This window comes from Elephas maximus, chromosome 17, assembly GCF_024166365.1.
Source record: "Elephas maximus indicus isolate mEleMax1 chromosome 17, mEleMax1 primary haplotype, whole genome shotgun sequence".
NCBI lineage: Eukaryota > Metazoa > Chordata > Mammalia > Proboscidea > Elephantidae > Elephas > Elephas maximus.
This window is the reverse complement of record NC_064835.1, coordinates 62,915,210-62,938,209: the sequence shown is the minus strand read 5'-3', so window position 1 is coordinate 62,938,209 and position 23,000 is coordinate 62,915,210. Positions and strand designations below refer to the sequence as shown.

Below are 23,000 nucleotides of genomic sequence, written 5' to 3'. Positions count from 1 at the left end.
CTGTGACAAAATGGGCTCCCCAGGCAGAGTGGTGGTCACACCAGCTGGCAGCCCACCTTCACCATGCTGTTCGTCATAGCTTTATGGCTGGCACTATCCAGCAGGCCCTTCAGAGGCAACCACCAAACACTTCACTTGGGGAAGTCTGGGATGGGACGTGCCATTAGGATGGATGACTAGACTACTTGTGAGGACAGGTTAGATGTGACCAGCTCCTGGTGTGAAGGGCAGCAGGGCTGGCTATGGCCACAGGCAGGTGAAGGCCCTGGGGGCAGGGCCTCAGCGTGAGGGGCAGGCAAACCCCACACCATCTTCAGATCCTGGCACAAGAATCCCAAGAGCACCTGGCCCTGAGCAGGCAGCAAAAATGGGGGTGGCAGTTCTCAAACTTCAGTGTGCATTGAGATGATCTGAGCAACTGGTTAAAAATGCAGACTCCGAGGACCTTTTGCCGTCATGAGGTCCTGTGAATCTGCACTTTAAACAGCCCTCCAGGAGTCTAAGACAGCTGATCCCAGAACCACTCTTGAGAAACCCTCCTCCAGAATGTTCCTGCTAGGGAATCAATAAAGATCCAACTACTCGTAAATTCTCTACAAGTAAAAATGTTAGCTTAGGCCTAGCACACAGTTGTGCTCAGGAATTGTGTTATCATTACTGTTGTTATTACGATGTTCTGTGGGAGCAGGAGGGAGGATCCTGGTGGTTGGACTCTCTTCCAGCCCTCCATCTGGGCCCAGACCCCAAGATCTGTCCAGCGGCTGAATTAAGTCTGAGATTGGAAAGGGGAGTTTCCACAGGCTTAAGAGCAGCTCTGGCCCACCTGACCTCCTCCTTGCCTCGATCCTGCACCTCCTCCCCACCTTCTCCTCCATTCCAGCCCCGCATGGACCACAGACTCAGCCCAAGGCCTCCTGGGCTTCCAAAGCAGTCATGGAGGGGCTGGGAATTTTTAACTCTGACCAACTTCTTAAGCAGATCAAGGGTAGAATATATGGGCTCATTCTCCAAACCCGCCACACAGGCAGCCCCAGCTCTGAGGAGGCCTTGGGAGGTGAGGCTGCCCACTGGCCCAGTAGCAGAGACCCAGGCCTCACTCAGTCCCTGAGGGGGATCAGGTCAGGAGGAACTGGGACAAAAAACGAAAGTCAAACCCACTGCTATTGAGTCGCTTTCAACTCATGCACAGGACAAAGTAGAACTGCCCCGTAAGGTTTCCAAGGTGGATTCGAACTGCCAACCTTCCGGTTAGCAGCCAAGCTGTTAACCACTGTGCCACTGGGGCTCTGAAACTAGGACGGGAAGGTGAAGAGGGTATGAAGTCCCAGGAGGCATAACCCCGAGGGTCCAGAGGGCAGGGCAAGGTAGGGCAGAGTAACAGGGAGAAAGCCTGAAGGTCCCTTCCTGCCAGGTGAGGGCAGACATGGGCTCAGTCCTTGGGACCTCCTGGTGGGGCACTGTGCCCTTAGTTCCCCTGGGGAGGGGGTGGCTGGACTGAAATCCCTACTGGGAAACGGGACTGTGCTCCCAGCTCTGGAAGGAGGCAGGAATGAGGCTCAGGCCTAGCAGGAGCCTGAAGACCCAGCCCAGAGCAGGAGTGAACACGGCAGAACAGAGTGAACACAGGAGGACAGGAGGGAGGGGAGGAGAAGAGGGAAATGGCGGGGAGGGACTGGAAAGGCAGCTGGAGGAGTTAAAATATGCAGATGGAGGGATGTGAGAATGCCTGGGAGAAAGGAAAGACCCGGATCCTGGGGAATGAGGGCAGCTGAGTGGCCTCAGGAACACACGGCGGAGGGTGTGCCGGCCCACCAGCCCCAACCTGTGCTGCCTGCAGGCCAATGGCTAGCTCTGCCCAGGGACGCGGGGCTGAGAGGCGAGCTGAGGCACAGGGATTATGTCGGGATGAGGGGGGAGCTGCTGCTCTCGGGTGTTGCTCCCTCTTCCAGCCTTGGGTCTACAACATGCACCCCCTGCTCCAATGAGGAACGTGCTGGAGGGGGGATGTGTGTGAAGCCTGGAGTGTGAGTGCCACGCAGCTGCCCTCGGAGGAGGGTGCAGTCGAGCGAAGGCCTGTTACATATGTGTGTGACTGTGTGAGTGTGTGTGTGAGGGTGTGTGCATCCCTCTCAGAGGGGCTAGTGCTCTGGGCTGGGGCACAGGCACCACAGCATCTGACTTGAGAATCTTTCCTCTCAGTCTCAGACTCAGGCACAACTGACGTGCTGAGTTCCCACCTCTCTCTTACCTTAGCAGGAAACCCAGGGACCCCTGGCAGAGAGGATAAACCGAGGCCAGAGGAGAGGTGAGAGGACGTCCCAGCCCCGCCCTGCCACACAACAGCTTGTCCCCCCCATTGCTGCGCATTCCCTCAGCTGCTAGTTTTAGTTTGCACTCCATTAATTTGCAAGTAGGCTGCTTTGTAAGCATTCTTTTGTCTTTTTTTCCCTGGCTGTCCTGACTCCCTCACCCAACCTGGGCTCCTGCAGAGCGGGGGCTGTCTTCCCCATCGGTGTCCTCAGCAGAGGCCCTGCCATTAACCAGACCACATGGCACCCTAGATTCTAGGCAGAACCCAGACCAGGGAAGTTCAAAACTAGAACAATCCCCATCCTACCTCCTATGCCCCCCAAATCCTGAGTGTAAATCCCCAAACCAATGAGCCAATAACCATCACTCCACTTCCTGCAAACCCAACTCAGATGCCAACCAAGAAGGCATCACAGACCATGTGGTTCCCAAGGTTCAGGATTTAGCAGCTTTGAAGACAGGAGCCCTGCTTCCCTTATTGCCCCCATTTCCTGGTGTGTACTTTCAGTGACTGCTATTCGGGGACAGTTTACATGGGGGCTACGTATACAAGTCAGGGGCACAAAAGATCCCTCCCAGGTTCTGTTTATTTTTGTCTATTGCAAACTTCCATATGAGATTAGTTTTCTTAAACGCCAGTGTTCTGCACACCACACCCCTGCTCAGGTACTCCCAGAGGGTCCCCTCTCTTCTAGGGTGAGAAGGGGCTCATTTCCTCACTTGGCACACGGCCCCTCATCAGCTGATCCCACACCTCCCCAACGAGCATGCTTTGCTTCATCTGGGCTGTTCTCTTCTCTGTCCACACCTTGCCCAGAAAGGTCTCCCTACCCTGCTCTCAGGACTAGCCCCAGCCCTCTCCTTGGGAAGCCAGCCCTCCCCTCAGGCCCACCCTGGCCCTGTTCACACACTGTCTGATCTTACCCATAGCTGACCTGGGTGTGGGTCTTTCCAGCTTCCCTTATCAAAATACAGGCTTCCTGACATCATGCCTCCAAGTCTGTTACTCCCCTGTCTCTATGCAAGGCAGGGCCCAAAGACATGCTGATAACATGATGTGATGACCAGAAGAGGCAGCCAGTATGGTATCGAGAGCCTAGATTTGCAGACAGATTCCTAAGTCACGCCTGCTCTGCCATCTCCTAGTGACCTTCAGCAGGTCACATAGGCCCTCTTTGCCTCATCTGTGAAGTAGGGAGATAGTATTTACCTTGTAGCATTGTTGTAATGGTTAAAGGAGATCACTTGATCATTCAACAAACCCTTCCTGAGCATCTACTACGTTCCAGGAACTATGCTAGACGCTGTGTGCAGCAGTAAACAAAAGGAACCTGCTTGCCTCCAAAGAGATTACATTCTAGTGGGGCAGACAGATAATAAGCAAATAGATAAATAACTTCATAGACTGGTAAGTGCTGTTAAAACAAATAAGGCAGCGTGAGGGGGAGGGGTGATGGTGATTATCTTGGATGGGGGGTCAGGGAGGGCCTCTCTGAGGAGATGGCACTGGGGCAGAGATCTGACTGAAGGGAGGACTGGGATGTGGGAAAAGCTAAATCAGTGTTAGTTGTTATTACCATTAGTGTACAGGAATAAGAAGGGCCACAAACTAAGGACAAAAGAAAGGCCTGGCGATCTACTTCCAAAATTCAACCGATGAAAAGCCTATGGATCCAAACAGTCTGATCCACAACTGATCACGGGGATGGAGCAGGACTGGGCAGCATTTAGTTCTGTTGTGCACAGGGTATTGTCATGAGCCCATGGTCGATTTGCCGGAAGCTGTTGTTGTTGTTAGTTGCCGTTCAGTTGGTTCCAACTCACAGCAACCCTATGCACAACAGAACGGAACACTGCCCAGTCCTGCGCCATCCTTACAATCGTTGTTATGCTTGAGCTCACTGTTGCAGCCACTGTGTCAATCCACCTCGTTGAGGGTCTTCCTATTTTCCACTGACCCTGTACTCTGCCAAGCACGATGTCCTTCTCCAGGGACTGATCCCTCCTGACAACATGTCCAAAGTATGTAACACGCAGTCTCTCCATCCTTGCCTCTAAGGAGCATTCTGGTTGTACTTCTTCCAAGACAGATTAATTCGTTCTTTTGGCAGTCCATGGTATTTTCAATATTTTTCGCCAACGCCACAATTCAAAGACGTCAATTCTTCTTTGATCTTCCTTATTCATTGTCCAGCTTTTACATGCATATGATGCAATCGCAAATACCATGGCTTGGGTCAGGCGCACCTTAGTCTTCAGGGTGACATCTTTGCTCTTCAACACTTTAAAGAGGTCTTTTGCAGCAGATTTGCCCAATGCAATGCATCTTTTGATTTCTTGACTGCTGCTTCCGTGGCTGTTGATTGTGGATCCAAGTAAAATGAAATCCTTGACAACTTCAATCTTTTCTCCATTTATCGTGATTTTGCTCATTGGTCCAGTTGTGAGGATTTTTGTTTTCTTTATGCTGAGGTGCAATCCATAGTGAAGGCTGTGGTGGAAGCTAGCAACAACAAACTAGGGGTGGGGACGTCCAGAGAAACCCCAGAACCACAGATGGAGTCCCTGTCATTCTGTCCATATCCTGCCCTGCCCCCATCCCAACAGCTGCCTGAGGCAGCCGCTCCCAGGCTGGTCCCCAGGAGGGAGGGAGCCATCACCTCCCCACCATCGTCTGCACAAGCCAGTAGTCCCCACTTTAAGGCTTTTATCCCTCTTGCTCCTCCACCTAAAGCCCCCTCCCTGCTCCTCCTGGACCTGTCCTGATCCTCAGGGCCTGCCCTCATGCTCCTCCTCCCTCTGCTCAGCAGCTTCTTCCAGCAGCATTTAAGTCTTAAGATTCGACTTCATACTCATTGGCTAACACAATCACTCTGTTATCGTTATTATTACGATGTTCCCATGTTTCTTTACCAAACCAGAAAACTAAACCCAGTGCCGTGGAGTTGATTCTGACTCATAGCGACCCTATAGGACAGGGTAGAACTGGCCCATAGAGTTTCCAAGGAGTGCCTGGCAGATTCGAACTGCTGACCCTTTGGTTAGCAGCCGTAGCACTTAACCACTACACCACCAGGGTTTCCATATTTCTTTACAGTCATGACAAATATGTGTTCTCTGAGACAGGCAGGGAGGTTATTATTTCTATCCTTATTTTGCAGATGGATAAACTGAGGCTCAGCGAGGTGGTGACTTGCCTCCTGATGGATCTCTGAAAGGATGGCCCTGGCCCCAAATCTAGTCTTCCTACCACAATCCTCAGATTCTCTCTTCACAGATGACCCTGTACTAGCCACAAATAGTGTGTAAATGCACACACACACACACACACATGCACACACACACCAGAACTATCAGCTCCTGCGACAGGGCCAGCATGTTCCTTCTGATATCCCTCCCATCACCTAAGATAGTGTCTTGCATCTCAAAGTCCACAAATACTCACAGATTGATTCCAGTAGCGCTACCAGGGATAGTCTGAAAATGGAGCCGGACACTTCCTACCCCTCTGAACAAACTGGGGCAGGCTGCCAGCTTGGCCCTGTCCCTTGCCCTGGGAAAGCCGGTTCCCCTCCCCTGTCTTCTCCCTCCTCCTCAACATGGCCCCTCTGTGCTGGCTGCCCCAACTCACTTCTCCAGCATGGACATGACGATCGGGGGTAGCACCAGGATGGGCATGGGGAGGACCACCCGCGTCAGCGCTGTCTCCAGCAGGGCCTGAGAACGAGCAGAGGCTGCAATAAGTGGGGCTCCTGGGGTAGAGGGCAGCCACCCGGCAGCACACCCTGCCCCGAAGCCCCCTGGTATGTGTGGCACTGCTGAGCACGTCTGGCTGAATGGAATTATTCATGGCATTGCTCAAGAAGCCGTATTCCAACGATGGAAAAGAGCCACCCTGTGCTCTTACCACACACCTGAAAAGAGCAGTCTCATTACCTGCCATGGCATGGGGGTGGGAGCACAGAGGCCGCCCCAGGAACGGGGCCATGGTCAGGCAGGTGGCCCCCTGCCCCTTACGTGCAGTGGGCTGGGGGAGGCATATGAAGGGCTTGAGATGCTCTAAAAACAAAGCAGACTAGGGAAGAACCAAAACAAACAGCTGGGGCCTGCTGAGCCATGTGAGCTCATGGTGCTAGGGAGGACAGGGATTGGTGAATTCACTTCTTTTCCTTTCTTTCTGATGCCGCTTAAAGACTAAGATTCTGAAGGCTGTCAGTCTCCTGGCTCAGGATGAGAGTCTTTCTCAGTGGCAAGAGGTTGGCTTTGTGAGGGGGAAATGCTTCTGCTAAGCATCTGCCTGGGTCATCCAGGGTCTGCCTGGGACCTTGCCCTGGGGCTCCTGTGGGATTCCTGGGTGGGCATGCTCAGCTCAGTGGCAGTTCTTCACACTGACGGTCACTGTGGGGAGTACTCCTAACCCCATGGACTCCCAGCCCTAAGAAAAGCCTTCAGGAATGTCTCAGAGCCCACCAGTTCCTGGAATCTTTCACCAGCCAGACAGGGATGGACTGAGCAAGACAGAGGAAGCCCAGGGACTGCAGAAGCTTGCATTTTCCTGCCGCGGGACACCAGGAGGAGTCATGGCCTGCCTCCCTCACAGAAGCCAGGTAGAAAAGTAAAGCTCTTCAGGTAGGAGGTTAGGGGCAAGCAGGAGATTAAGGCTAAATCCCTCTGATGATGGGCTCAGGGCTGAAAGTTTCTCCCAGGAGCTTGTGCCTTTCATGACCAGCCTTGGAAGGCCTGGGAGAGAGCCCCTGCAGCTTCCTGGGCAGGACTGGGCACGATGGGAGGACCAGAGCCAGTGCAGAAAGCAGAGGATGCAATGTTGGCACCAGCACGCTCAAGCCCCTTACCCCTCACCAGCCCTGGGTGCGCACCACCATCCCTGCCGCAGGTGGGAAGGGGAAGATGGGGACCATGAGAGGGGTCTTCCCAGATGGGAGGGCTCATTGTGAAGGCCTTGCTGACAGGAGGTGACCAGAGACAGTGGCTAGAGCAGAGGTGGCTGCCCAGCTACCCCACAGCTGACCCTCCATATCCCAGGACTAAAGGCCAGGGCCCTGGGGCAGGGCCAGCCTCTAATCACCATTAGGATGAAAGCTGGGAAAGCAGAGATGTACAAATGGACTGGAATTTTTAAAAGTATTATTACAATAGCTAGAGTTGACAAGGCCAGTGAAACCAGAGGTGAAAGAAGGCCTTCGTGTGACAAAATCATCTTCCCCAAACCACCACCCAGCGCCTCCCACAAGTCTGAAATCCTCCACCGCAGTCTGTCCCTAGTGAGGTATCACCTCCACGAGTGCCTATTAACACAGAACCACAAACCGCTTGCCTCTGGGCCTCCTCCTCTCACCTTAGAGGATCTGAAGGTCCAGGGGGCAGGGCCCTAGTCCTGAGGAGGGGGAAGAAAGCTCTGGGGGGGGGGTCTTCTCTGCCCTTGCCAATTAACACCTCATCTGGGTTAGGTGATCTGGGAGGCTGGTCCTGAGGGGCTGGGACAAGGGGTGGGAGCGAGCGGTTCACAGTGATGGGGTAGGGGCTGGAGAGGAGCAGGTAGAGGAGGCGGGACTGGCCCAGGAGCTGGCTGGGCAGGCTGGGGTCCTACAGATGGGAGGTGGTGGGGTGAGGAGGAGAGATTGAGAGGGCAAAAGAAGGGGGCCGTGGATAGAAGCCCCCAGGAATGAAAATGTCAAGAGAAAACCAACCCCCTCCCTGTTGTGGGTCTCCCCACCAGCCCCTGGGCCCCCGGGCGGACCCACGTGTCTGGCTGCGATCTTGGAGGAGCCCACGAGGTTGCCATCACCATCCAGGACATCGATCCCTTCCTCTAGCTCCCCATACCGCATCAGGACCACATTGCAGATATTGGCGCTGGCTGGAGAGAGAGGGAGAAGGGGGCAGGTGTGAGTGTGAACATGGCATTCCACCTGGAGGAGGAGCTGGCCAGGGTCCCTCCCTTCCTCACCCCAAGCTTCCCTGCCCCAAGCAACAAGGGTTCAAATGCAGTGGGCAGAAGGCGGGGAAAGTGGGGCTCTGCTGTCCATCTGCCCCTAATCCTGCTGGGGAGATCTGAGGGCCCTTGGGAACCTGGTGAGCAAAGGCCAAACACAGAAACTAACCAGTGTCAGGGAGGAAGGGGAAGCTGTTCAGGGCTTAGAGAGTGACTAGTTATCCAGGCTGCTGCTTTCCTCCCCTCTGAGGCAGACTCTGTACGTAAGCAAGGAAAGTGGAGACCCACCTGGGAGGACTCTCTGGCCTGAAGAGCCCCCTGCCCCTTCCCGCCCCACTGATGCCTGATGTTCCACCATCCGCAATTCAGTCCCTTGGGCTGCCCTTCTCAGCATTCCCTTAAATGTCATCCCCCCAACCCCCATCCCCCATCCCCCACCCCCCATACTCAGCCCCTCGCTCCTCAGAGTGAATCCAGTTCCCAGGGATTTGATTCCCTAACAGCAGGTGCCAGAGCAGGCAGGAACCTCAGTGCTCACCCTGCACCACCCCCTCATCATATGGATGGAAAATTGAGGCTCAGAGAGAGGGAGTGACTTATCTGAGGTCACACAGCCAAGTGGGCCAGAGCTGAAAGGCTACAGTGCCTAACCCTCTGGGTGCCCAGGGGAGGGGCTGATTGCAGTGGGAGGTGGGGAGGGGGGGTGCGTCGAGTCAGACAGTTAAAGGCAAACCTTCTATGTTCTTGCCTCAGATGGTTGGGTTCCTTTCTTTGGCCATGACCCCCACCTGAGCTGAGATAATGGGTGCCTGGGCTGAGGGAGGGTTCTGGCTCCTTAATCAGATACTGGATATTAGAGATTTGGGGGGCACCCCATCAGCTGGTGACTAGCATTGTAAATCTCTTTCTGCTCCCCTTGCCTGGGACTCACTGGCTGGACAGAGGGAGGGGTCAGGGAGCAGGTGTGTGGGGGGTGCCATTCTACCTGGGAGGGGAGGCCACAGGGTCCCTCTGGCCAGGCCTAGGCCTGGTGCAGGTGCTGACCTCACCTGAACTTCTCTAGCCCTGATTCAGGATGGAAGTGGGGGACCTGGGGGTGGTGGACGGGTGGGGAGAGGGGGTGACAAATGCAGAGCCCGCCTGCTTCACTCTTCCCCCAAAAGCGCCTTGCTGTGTTTAAAGTTTTAATTTTTGCTAATTAATGTCAATTAATTTTGTATAATGAGTGTTTAATTTTGGGGAGTGTGTGAGCCTGGGAGCGACTGCAGTTCTGGGCTGTGAACGCTGATTAGCATCAACACCTGCTGCTTCCCCACTCCCTCCCGCGTGGGGGGGCGAGAGAATTTGGGGAGCTGGAGGGCGGTGGGGCCCAGTGGGCAGGTGGAGTGGGAGGGAGACCACAGATGCTCCTGGTGCCCGAGCCAAGCACTGGGAGAGAGCGGTCTGGGGTGCTCCTGGCTGGGGGATGGGTTTGCAGGTGAGGGGTGGCTTGAGACCCTGGGGGTCTTTGAGCTTCATCTCCTGTTTCAATAAAGTGGGGAGGTAAAGTAAACAGAGGGGATGGCCAAGATCTCTGCAGACTTCGGAGAAGAAAAGCAGGAGATCAAATAGCTTTAAAATGTATTGACAGCACATATGCCATCTTTGAATCTCTCTCGTGTTTCCACATGACACTCAGTGGCAATGGAAGCCACAGGCAGACCTTCCTCTGCGGCTGGGACTCAAGCCCTGTGCCCCTCCTCTCCCTGCCCCAAGCAACAAGGCTACAAGTACAGTAGGCAGAGGGGGGAAGGTGGGGCTGTGCTGTCCATCTGCCCCTCATCCTGCTGGGGGATTTGAGGGCCCTTGGGAACCTGGTGAGCAAAGGCGAAAACTAACCAGTGTCAGAGAGGAAGGTGAAGCTGTCCCTGTGAACCACAGGCATGCTCACTTGTCTTACACAGTGGCTTTCAACTGGGGGCGATTTTTTCCCCCAGGGAACTTTTGGCAATGTTTGGAGACATTTTTTGATAATCATGACCTGGTGAAAGAGGAATGCTTTTAGCATCTAACAGGTATAAGACCAGGGATGCTGCTAAACATCCTACAATGCACAGGACAGCCCCATACAACAAAGAATTGTCCAGTCCAAAACATCAATAGTGCTGAGACGGAGAAACCCTGCTTTAATCACAGCCAGAGACTGACAGAATTAAGAAGGTGAATCTGAGGTAAAGGAAATTTAGAGCAGCAGGGAATGTCTGGAGGGGAGGCTGGGAGCCTGGGCTTGTGTTCCAATCTTGGCTCTGCCTCTGGCCCTCCTCCAGAAGTGAGCTCCAGCCAGTCCCAGGGCCCGCAGGGCTTAGCTCCCAGAAGGGCCCCAGAAGATGGCCTTGGAAAGACAGCACCTGCCTCTCAGTGTTAGTGACACGCCCTCTAGTGGCGTTAGGCATGATCTGCACCCCCCCACACCCCTGGACTGCCTGGCCTTCAGTTCCCAGAAGACCCAACTGGGGAGGATATTTTAGATTTTCTGCCCCGAAAGGCATCATTCTCTGCCTTTGGAGAATCCCCTCCACCACGCTACCACCACCACCACCCCAGGAAAGCTGAGGCTACAGGAATATGGTCCAGGGGATGAGCATTTGTTTGTGGTCAGGAGCCTTTGCTCCTGTGCCAGCTCTCACCACCACCCCTGGCCATGCCTGGCTTCCCGGGTGTAAATGGAGGGACTACACTCAGACCCCACGGGGTCTCTGAGAGATGGCTGAACTCACAAGAGTACCAGCCTGTGCACTCACACCCATGCCAGGTCAGGGGAAGCCAGGGATGGCTGAAAATGTCTCTAGTCCCAATTACGTGTGTGTGTGTGGGAGGGGGGGTCTTCTCAGAGAAAACACTAAGTTCCAGGGGGCAAAGACTTGGAGGACACACACCATAGTGCTAAGCTGTGACTGACAACCCGAAGACAGCCCAAAGTATGTGTGGGTGTATGTTTGTGTGTTGTGGGGTGGGGGGAGACAGACAAAGAGAAAGAAAAGAGTATGTGATTTGGAGGTGGTGGCCCACCCAGTCCCAGCCTTGTGGAGGCATGTCACTTGTTCTCCACGATTTCTGAATATGAACGGTAGCAAGAGCAGGACTGAGCAGGACTTTGGTTCAAACACAAAACCACTAGAGACAAACGATGAAGCATGAAAGGAAGTGAAAGCCCAGCTTCCCTCCCCTCACACAGCCCCTCCTGAACACTTCTGGGGTGACAAGGCCCTCTTCTCTGCTAAGATGCCTGAATGGAAAAAAAGACAGGGAAAACCCTACAAGCCCCCTCAGAATGAGGGCAAGTCCCAGGCACCTCCCTTGGAACACCTGCATTCTTTCTGCCTACTCTAGTTGGATGGCACACGCCCTGTACCTGCTTTTGTGGACTGTGTACACAGGGCGCCCATATATGGAGAATCTGCTGAATGCACAGGCACTAGCCGTCCCTGCCTCTGAGCAGTGAGAACACCAACTTCCCACGGTGATTTCATCTCTGGGATCCCACCTAGACCTGATCATTCTGCCCTGTCCCTGTCAAACCCTGCCTGGTCCTTTCCTTCTCACTCCTGGCCAAGTCCAGCTCCTGAGACACAGACACTGAAAGCCTAAGTAAATGAGAGAGAGAGAGACCAACCACGGGTCTCCCGTTTAACACACCGGCGAGATCTATTATTGATGGTATCAGCAGGTTAATTAAGCAGTCTGTTAGTGATAATGTTAAGAAAGCTGGCACATTTTCAACTCAGATTGACACCATTCAAGACTCAGGCATAACTGACGTTGGAGCAGCGATGCTGGGAGATGTCATGGAATGAGAGAGAGAGAGAGAGATTGCTTCTCGTCGATGGCAAGCTCAGTGTCAAGTCCTGAGGAAAATATGCTCTTGACTGCTGCAGATGTTCTCACATCAGACCCATCACAATGCAAAATTATGGAGATTGTGAACAGCTAATGAAGCACCCAGTTTAAAAGGGACAGAGTGGAGAGGAAGAAAGAGCAGTAGACACAAAGACAAAGGTGCAAGAAAGTTCTCAAAAGGAAGACTACAGGGGAACTCGCCCCTGAACTTGCAGAGAAAGATATAAGTAGAGCAATGGAGTATGTTAGAGTCTAGCCACAGACCCATGTGCAGGAGAAATTAATTTATGATAAAGCAGTTGTATCAACTCTTTGGGAAAGGACCATTCAAAAATTGTTGTTGTTGGTAGATGCCTTTGAGTTGATTTCGACTCAAATCAACCCCATGTGGCAGAGTAGAACTTCCCCACAGGGTTTCTAGGCTGTAATTTTTTTTTAAGTTGTATCTTTTTTGAAGTAGTTGAGGATTTCATTTTACTTGGATCCACAATCAACACTGGAAGCAGCAGTCAAGGAATCAAATGACTTACTGCATTGGACAAATCTGCTGCAAAAGACCTCTTTAAAATGTTAAAAAGCAAAGATGTCACTTTGAAGACAAAGGTGCACCTGACCCAAGTCATGGTATTTTCAGTTGCCTCATATGCATGCGAAAGCTGGAGAATGAATACGGAAGAAGAATTGATGCCTTTGAATTAGGGCGTTGGGGAAGAATATTGAATACATCATGGACTGCCAGAAGAACAAACAAACCTGTCTTGGAAGAAGTATAGCCAGCATGCTCCTTAGAAGTAAGGGTGGCGAGACTTCATCTCCTGTACTTTGGTTATGTTATTAGGAGGGACCAGTCCCTGGGGAAGGACATCAAGCATGGTAAGGTAGAGGGTCAGTGAAAGAGAGGAAGACCCTCAATAAGATGGATTGACAGAATGGCCGCAACAATGGGCTCAAGCATTACGATCATGAGTGTGGCGCAGGACTGGCCAGCATTCTGTCGTACATAGGGTCGCTACGAGTCAGAACCAATTTGACAGCATAGCAACAACAACAACAATCTTTACAGGAGCAGATCACCAGGTCTTTCTCCCACGGAGCTGCTGGGTGGGTTCGAATCACCAACCTTTTTGTTAGCAGCAGAGCACTTAACTATTTAACCATGAGGGCTCCTTATTCAAAATTTGGGGGAGAGCAATATGCTATTCGTTTGGGGAAAATAAAATACCATAAACACCATAAAGTAAAATACCATAAAATATTCTATGAGGTATTTTCCCACATTTTAATGTTTTAAAAATCACGATGTGCCTTATCTTGTATGTTGCTGGGGGGGTGAGGGTGGGGAGGAGGAGGTAGGGCATCTCACCTGCTACCAAACACAATGGCCTGTGTATGTGCGAACTTAGCCATGGGTAGAGGTATCTGTTCATCCACGCGTAGCAACCCACACAGAATCTGAACTTAAACTTAGATTCCTAATTGTTGCTTAAGACATCTTTTTAAAACTTACACTATAATGGACATGAAAAGTTATTGTACATGCAGAAGATTGTCTGCCAGATACCAGGCAATGCAATTAAAGGCAGCAGAAATTGCCAAACCATAGATAGCTACCCTAAAGAAATGCTTGCCCATATGCACAAAGAGACATTTACAAGGATGTTAATTATAGCACTGTTTGTAAGAGCAAATAATTAGAAACAATCTAAATGTCCACCATTAGGGAACTCACACGGGAAGATTTCCAGAACAAACTTTTATGAGAAAAAAAAAAAAAAGCCACTGAGTATGTACAGGAGGATTAAATGCACGTAGATCCCTGGGAGTGGCATGCACACACAGGTGTGTGCATACATCCAGAAGTAACGTTGGAGAAGGTTCGACCTCACACAGTGGTCCCTTTGTGGAAGGGAACCAGATCTGGGGGATTGAGGATGAGGGGGAGTTGAAAAGGACTTTTACTTTTTGACTCTAAAATTGTCTATATTGTTTGAATGTTTATAGTGAGAACGTAATCATACTTTACTTGTCTAGACACTTAAAAGAAATTACCATATTTCCTGAAGTTGATCATAAAAATGTTAAAGCTAGCAGGGATTGGTGTGACCTAATTAATCATGGGCTCCCTTTTAGGCATCTATTTGTCAAAAGCTTCCTAAAGAAGTTGATTAACTTCAGGAATATTTTTTTTCTTCGAGTAAACGAATAAAAAATAGAACCATAAGTATAACCAAATAGGGAATGCAGACAAAAATTCCCCCTCTTCTTTCATACGCTTTGAAATTATACTGTCAATCTTAAAGGAGCCAAGGGGTCAAGATTAGAAGCAAGGATTACAAAAAATAGTGGGTGGCTGTGGTGCCGCGTTTAACTACCAATGTCCAAAAGAGAATTAGAAAAATCCTTTAACTCTAAATGTAAATAAGGCTTAGATTCAAATGCTATAAAACTGAAGAAAAAAATTCACTGCCTTTGAGTCGATTCTGATTCTTAGTGGCCCTGTAGGATAGAGTAGAACTGCCCCATAGAGTTTCCAAGGCTGTAATCTTTACGGAACCACACTTTCTGTCTTCCGAGGAGCAGCTGGTGTATTCAAACCACCGACATTTTGGTTAGGAGTCGAGTGCTTTACCCACTGCACATAGGGCTCCTTGATACTGAAGAAAGTGCCTTGTAATTGAACGTGCAAGTGAATGCTAGTCTCGTTCGTTCATTCCAATGAGTATTTAATATAGTGTTCCTCTTCTGAAAAGCTATTATATTAATGCCTCTTAAAATAGAGGCATCTTAGAATTGAGAAACATGACATCCAGTATCTGTTTATAAACCATATTATAAGAAATGGGAAACTAAGAAAATATATTTAGTATATATGACAAAGAGCTACTAGCATTAATTCATGGAGGGTCATGATGACTGGCTCCCAACAGCTAGTCTACCCCCAAAACATTAAAAAAATATATATAAATGTTAGTCTACACTAATTGTAATAATCCCATTTCCCTTGGTTTAGGAAGGCAGGCACGACCAGATCCTAGCCAATGAGGGATGCCTGCTAAGAAGGGGAGGCAGGGAGACAGAGCCTTCTGTCCCCTGGACATTGTTGGGTCTGGAGGTGATGCTTGGCATTGCTGCTACCATTTTTGAACCACGAAAGGAGCTAGCCTGAAATGAAGTCCCCTAGAAGGCTGGCAGAGTGGAGACCTAGAAGGAAGGGTCCCTGATGACATTACCCCACTGCAGATACAGCCTCACCTGAGACTTGCCCTTTGTAAAGTAATAAATTCCTTTATTATTTAAGCCAGTTCCAGTTGAGAGTTTCTATTACTTTTAGCCAAAAACATTCATAAAATATATTATAAAGAGCTTTTAAAAATTATTAAAAGATACAACGATTAAAATTACAAAAAAATGAATATATAATTCATAAAAGAACTATAAAAAAACCAATAAACATCCACTTAATCTCACTATAGCCCAAGATGTGTATTTTTAATCGATTTAATCGACTTGCAGAAGTTCTTTATATGTTTTGGACACTAACCTTCGCTGGTTAAACACTTTACAAATACCTATTCCAAGTCTGGGGCTTGTCTTCCCACTTTGTTGATGGTGTCTTCTGTTGTGTAACGTATAATCAAATGAACAGTCCTTTCCTTTCTGGTATATACTTTCTGTGTCATTATGAAACTCTACCCCTATTCAAACGTTGTAAGTATTCATCTACATTTTCTTCTAAAAGTTTTGAAAAGTTACTTTCCACACATAGGTCTTTATCTAAAATTTGCTTTGGTGTGTGGTATGAAATAAGGATCTCCTCTCTCTTCTGTTTGGAAACCTAAATCCCAATAAAACTAAGAAAAGATTTTCAACCATATTGGGAATTACAAAAATGCAAATTAAAATGATTAACTAACCATTTCAAGATGGACTGACACAGATGCTGCAATGATGGGCTCAAACCTAATAAGGACTGTAAGGATGGTACAGGACTGGGCAGTGTTTCGTTCTGTGGTACACAGGGTTGCTAAGAGCTGGAACTGCCTTGACAGCACCTAACAACAACAACAGCCATTTCAGATGGACACATCTTTTAAAAGACTGATAATACCAGATGTTGAAGAAGTATTGAAGAGGATGTAGGAAAACAAAACTTTATGCCTTGCTGGTGGACTATAAAACAATATGCAATATCTAGTAAAGTCAGAGATGGATATACCCAGTGACCCAGTAATTTCATTTCTAGGTACACACCCTAGTGATTGGTGATTCTCAACACTGGCCACGCAACTGAAACCACATCTGAGGTAGGGCCCAGATGTTGTTGTTGTCATTGTTAGCTGCCGTCAAGTTGATTCTGATTCATGGTGACCCCATGTGTGTAGAGTAGAACTGTTCCACAGGACTTTCAAGGCCGTGACCTTTTGGAAGCAGATCACCAACCAGTCCTGTCTTCTGAGGCACCTCTGGGTGGGTTAGAATTGCCAAACTTTCAGCTAGCAGTCAAGCCCTTAACCGTTGGCACCACTCAAGGACTCAAGGCCCAGATAGCTGTATCTTTCTAAATCTTCCCTAGATGACTGTGATACAGATGGTGGTTTGAAAACCCTGCCCTGGGGAAACTCTTACACATGGACACGTATACAAAGTTATTTCGTACAGAATTGTGTATAACAATGAAAACCAGAAAACAACTGCAATGTCTTCAATTAATCACTGGTCGAACAGCCATACAGTTGTTGTTGTTAGGTGCCGTCAAGTCGGTGCCGACTCATAGCGACCCCATGCACAACAGAACGAAACACTGCCCGGTCCTGCGCCATCCTTACAAACGTTGTTAAGCTTGAGCTCACTGTTGCAGCCACTGAGTCAATCCACCTCGTTGAGGGTCTTCCTCTTTTCTGCTGACCCTGTACTCTGCCAAGCATGATGTCCTTCTCCAGGGACTGATCCCTCCTGACAACATGTCCAAAGTATGTAAGATGCAGTCTCGCCATCCTTGCCTCTAAGGAGCATTCTGGCCGCACTTCTTCCAAGACAGATTTGTTCATTCTTTTGGCAGTCCATGGTATATTCAATATTCTTCGCCAACAACACAATTCAAAGGCATCAACTCTTCTTCAGTCTTCCTTATTCATTGTCCAGCTTTCACATGCATATGATGTGATTGAAAATACCATGGCTTGGGTCGGCCGCACCTTAGTCTTCAAGGTGACATCTTTGCTCTTCAACACTTTGAAGAGGTCTTTTGCAGCACATTTGCCCAGTGCAATGCGTCTTTTGATTTCTTGACTGCTGCTTCCATGGCTGTTGATTGTGGATCCAAGTAAAATGAAATCCTTGACAACTTCAATCTTTTCTCTGTTTATCATGATGTTGCTCTTGGTCTAGTTGTGAGGATTTGGTTTTCTTTATGTTGAGGTTCAATCCATACTGAAGGCTGTGGTCTTTGATCTTCATTAGTAAGTGCTTCAAGTCCTCTTCACTTTCAGCAAGCAAGGTTGTGTCATCTGCATAAAGCAGGTTGTTAATGAGTCTTCCTCCAATCCTGATGCCCCGTTCTTCTTCATATAGTCCAGCTTCTCATATTATTTGTTCAGCATACAGATTAAATAGGTATGGTGAAAGAATACAATCCTGATGCACACCTTTCCTGACTTTAAACCAATCAGTATCCCCTTGTTCTGTCCAAACAACTGCCTCTTGATCCATGTAAAGGTTCCTCATGAGCACAATTAAGTGCGCTGGAATTTCCATTTTTCGCAGTGTTATCCATAGTTTGTTATGATCCACACGGTCAAATGTCCTTGCACAGTCAATAAAACACAGGTAAACATCCTTCTGGTATTCTCTGCTTTCAGCCAGGATCCATCTGACATCAGCAATGATACCCCTGGTTCGACGTCCTCTTCTGAAACCAGCCTGAATTTCTGGCAGTTCCCTGTCGATATACTGCTGCAGCCGTTCTTGAATGATCTTCAGCAAAATTTTGCTTGTGTGTGATATTAACGATATTGTTCTATAATTTCCACATTCAGTTGGATCACCTTTCTTGGGAATAGGCATAAATATGGATCTCTTCCAATCAGTTGGCTAGGAAGCTGTCTTCCATGTTTCTTAGCATAGACGAGTGAGCACCTCCAGCGCTGCATCTGTTTGTTGAAACATCTCAATTGATATTCCATCAATTCCTGGGGCCTTGTTTTTCGCCAGTGCCTCCAGAGCAGCTTGGACTTCTTCCTTCAGTACCATCGGTTCCTGATCATAAGCGCCCTCTAGAAATGGTTGAATAGCAACTAATTCTTTTTGGTATAATGACTCTGTGTATTCCTTCCACCTTCTTTTGATGCTTCCTGCGTCATTTAATATTTTCCCCATGGAATCCTTCACTATTGCAACTCGAGGCTTGAATTTTTTCTTCAGTTCTTTCAGCTTGAGAAATGCCAAGCGTGTTCTTCCCTTTTGGTTTTCCATCTCCAGCTCTTTGCACATGGCATTATAATACTTTATTTTGTCTTCTGGAGAGGCCCTTTGAAATCTTCTGTTCAGTTCTTTTACTTCATCAATCCTTCCTTTTGCTTTAGCTGCTCGACGCTCAAGAGCAAGTTTCAGAGTTTCCTCCAACATCCACCTTGGTCTTTTCTTTCTTTCCTGTCTTTTCAGTGACCTCTTGCTTTCTTCATGGATGATGTCCTTGATGTCATTCCACAACTCGTCTGGTCTTCGGTCACTAGTGTTCAATGCATCAAATCTATTCTTGAGATGGTCTCTAAATTCAGATGGGATATACTCAAGGTCATATTTTGGCTCTCGTGGGCTTGCTCTGATTTTCTTCAGTTTCAGCTTGAACTTGCATAGGAGCAATTGATGGTCTGTTCCACAGTCGGTCCCTGGCCTTGCTCTGCTTGATGATATTGAGCTTTTCCATAGTCTCTTTCCACAGATGTAGTCAATTTGATATCTGTGTGTTCCTTCTGGCGAAGTCCATGTGTATAGTCGCCATTTATGTTGGTGAAAGAAGGTATTTGCAATGAAGAAGTCGTTGGTCTTGCAAAATTTTATCATTCGATCTCTAGCATTGTTTCTATCACCAAGGCCATATTTTCCAACTACTGATCCTTCTTTGTTTCCAACTTTTGCATTCCAATCGCCAGTGATTATCAATGCATCTTGATTGCATGTTCAATCAATTTCAGACTGCAGCAGCTGATAAAAATCTTCTAGTTCTTCATCTTTGGCCCTAGCAGTTAGTGTGTAAATTTGAATAATAGTCGTACAGTAGAGTGCCAAATAGCAGAAGAAATGAGTATACATGTGTTAACGTGGGTAAATCTCAAAAGCACAGTTAAAAGGATATGTACAGTATGATATGGTTAATGTAAAATTTAAAAACACATAAGCCATACCATTCATGGTTCATGGTGATACACATATGTTAAATTATAAAAACAGTGGTCTTCCCTGGGGACAGAAAGAGGAGACCAGGACCAAGAAGGTAGAGGGCGAGGAAGGCTTTGGGTGTGTGCAACTTTTTATTTCTCTATTTCCTATCATTTTCTATGTGTTTGAAATATTTCATCATTTAAAGAAAAACAGCCAGGGAATGAGTTGCTGTGGCTGTTAAAAAGGATAAATTAGACATTTGTGACTGTCACGAAAAGATGGGCAAAATTTTCTGTGAGGTAAAAAAGCAGTTTACAGAATAGTATATATAGCATGATCCCATTTACACAAAATCTATATTTACATAAGTATATTTACACTATATATAGATAAATAAATAGGCAGAGGTTCATACTGCGGGATGTTTACTTGCTTTGAAGGATATATACCAAAATTATCTCTGGGGAGGGTAGTAGGATTGTTTACCTTTATATAATAATCATGTATTAAAAAAAAAAATTGAACCGTTTTCATTTAAAACAAAACTCTCTAGTAGCAACCAGGGGATTTAGTTCCTATCCAAGCTCCAGGCTGACCTTGGGTGAAGTATTCCCAGACTCCACTGCCTCACCTACAAGGAGGGAAAGGCAATGCTAGCCTCCCCCCCTTCCCTTCTCCTCCCCTCTCTCCTCCCTTTATTCCACCTTTCTCCCTCCTTCCCTTCTTTCCTTCCTTCCTACTATTTTGGAGGTAACACATGCACACAGTAAACAATTCAAACAACGGAAAAGAGTAAACGGTAAAAGTGAGTCTCCTTAACCCCTGACGCTTAGCTTCACCCCACTTCCCAGAGGCAAGCACTGTAGCCACATTCTCACCTGCCAGAGGTAGTCTATGTATTTACAAAGGTGCACGATTTACACCACTGTCTGTAAACACACACATCCACGAATCATAGCAGAACGCAGTCACTTTGCCAGTAGAGGAGTGAGGATGATCAAAGGAGGTTGTGCACCTTAATATTTGCTTGATTTCACAATAGTCCCCATAAGGCCATCTGAGATGCTGTGCTATATGCTGGAGGTTTTTCTTCTGTTGTCATTATATGTATATATATATATATAACAAAGCATTTCCCTTTTAACCACTTTAAGCGTACAATTCAGTGACATTAATTACATTGACCATGTTGCACAAATGTCACCACTATCCATTTCCAAATGTTTTCACCCCCCCATACAGAAACTCGGAAACCCTGGTGGCATAGTGGATGAGAGCTACATCTGCTAACCAAAAGGTCAGCAATCGAATCCACCAGCCGCTCCCTGGAAACCCTATGGGGCAGTTCTACTCTGTCCTATAGGGTAGTTATGAGTTGACGAAAACAGGTTTGGGTTTTTTTTTTTTTTTTTTAAACAGGAACTCAGTACTTCTTAAATAATAAATCCCCATTCCCTTTTAACATCCAGCCCCTGGTATTCACTAGTAAATTTTTGTCTCTATCCATTTGCCTATTCCAAGTATTTTATATAAGTGGGGTCATACAGTGTTTGTCCTTTTGCATCTGACATATTTCACTTAACATAATGTTTTCAAGGTTGACCCATGTTGTGGCATGTATCAGGAGTTTATTTCTCTTTATGGCTAAGTAATATTCCATTGTATGTATCACATTTTGTTTATTTTTTCTTCTGTTGATGGACACTTGAGTTGTTTCCACCTTTTGGCTATTGTGAATGCTGCTGCAATGAACATAGGTGTACAAATATTTGTTTCAATTCCTGCTCTCAGTTCTTTTGGGTATATACCTAGGAGTGGAATTGCTAAGGTCATAATTCTATGTTTAACTTTTTTTTTTTAATTGAGCTTTTAGTGAAAGTTTACAAATCAAGTCAGTCTCTCACATAAAAACTTATATACACCTTGCTACATACTCCCAATTACCCTCCCCCTAATCAGACAGCCCACTCTCTCCCTCCACTCTCTCTTTTCGTGTCCATTTTGCCAGCTTCTAACCCACTCTACCCACTCATCTCCCCTCCAGGCAGGAGATGCCAACATAGTCTCAAGTGTCCACCTGATCCAAGAAGCTCACTCCTCACCAGCATCCCTCTCCAACCCACTGTCTAGTCCAACCCATGTCTGAAGAGTTGGCTTTGGGAATGGTTCCTGACCTGGGCCAATAGAAGGTCTGGGAGCCATGACCACCAGGGTCCTTCTAGTCTCAGTCAGACCATTAAGTCTGGTCTTTTTATGAGAATTTGAGGTCTGTATCCCACTGATCTCCTGCTCCCTCAGGGGTTCTCTGTTGTGTTCCCTGTCAGGGCAGTCATCAGTTGTAGCGAGGCACCATCTAGTTCTTCTGGTCTCAGGATGATGTAGTCTCTGGTTCATATGGCCCTTTCTGTCTCTTGGGCTCATAATTACCTTGTGCCCTTGGTGTTCTTCATTCTCCTTTGATCCAGGTGGGTCGAGACCAATTAATGCATCTTAGATGGCTGCTTGCTAGCATTTAAGACCCCAGATGCCACTCTTCAAAGTGGGACGCAGAATGTTTTCTTAATAGATTTTATTATGCCAATTGACTTAGATATCCCCTGAAATCATGGTCTCCAAACCCCTGCCCCTGCTACGCCGGCCTTCGAAGCGTTCAGTTTATTCAGGAAACTTCTTTGCTTTTGGTTTAGTCCAGTTGTGCTGATCTCCCCTGTACTGTGTGCTGTCTTTCCCTTCACCTAAAGTAGTTCTTATCTACGAACTAATTAGTGAATACCCCTCTCCCACCCTCCCCCCTCTCGTAACCACAGGAGAACATTTTCTTCTCATTTTAAACTATTTCTCAAGTTCTTATAATAGTGGTCTTATACAAAATTTGTCCTTTTGCAACTGACTAATTTCACTCATGTTTAACTTTTTGACGAAAGAGATTTTCTTTTAAGTAGCTTGAGAATCGGGGGAGTTTCACAACTCATATTGAGGTGTCACAAACTAAGGAATGGGAATTTCTGGATTGAAAAATTAGTCTGTAAATTTAGGTGCGGGCTGACTCTGAAGTTCAGAATCTCTTAATATAAGGTTCTGCTAACATATCCGTTTTCTGAAAACCTCCATTTTATCACAGCTGCTCCCTAGCTCGAGACTCTCCAGTGGTTCCCCATCTACCACGAGATAAAGCTGGTACCCTAAGCAACTATTCAGGGCCCCAACATGCCCCCTACCCTCTACCTACGTCAACCAGGCAGCTCGCTCCCCCAGCTGGAGCCCACTGCACTCATAACCCCTCTCTCCCCCGCCCTGTGCTTTCCTACCTTCTCTGCCTCTGTAAGTTCGACTTTTCCTTCAAGGCCCAGCTCCCTGTGACTTCAGGAATTATAAAATCTTTGAGTTGGAAGGAATCACAAAGTCATTCATTCTATAAGCATCTACTGAGCACCTACTGTATACAGGTCCTGACAGACTTGGTCACATGTGAGTGCCCCCC

General features: G+C 47.8%; 1 protein-coding gene across 4 annotated transcripts in view; it reads right to left on the bottom strand.

The window, feature by feature from the left end:
• Nucleotides 1-23,000, bottom strand: part of SFXN5 (sideroflexin 5) — a 164,522-nt gene that overhangs the window by 21,163 nt on the left and 120,359 nt on the right. For 3 of the 4 annotated variants that reach the window (XM_049856851.1, XM_049856852.1, XM_049856854.1), the window contains 2 exons: nucleotides 8,073-8,188; nucleotides 5,942-6,027 (listed from right to left, as the gene is read on the bottom strand). In XM_049856851.1, coding sequence (XP_049712808.1) covers nucleotides 5,942-6,027; nucleotides 8,073-8,188 — 202 coding nt within the window. Of the gene's footprint in view, nucleotides 1-5,941; nucleotides 6,028-8,068; nucleotides 8,189-23,000 lie in introns of all 4 variants that reach the window. The other variant, XM_049856853.1, reaches the window with a different exon arrangement.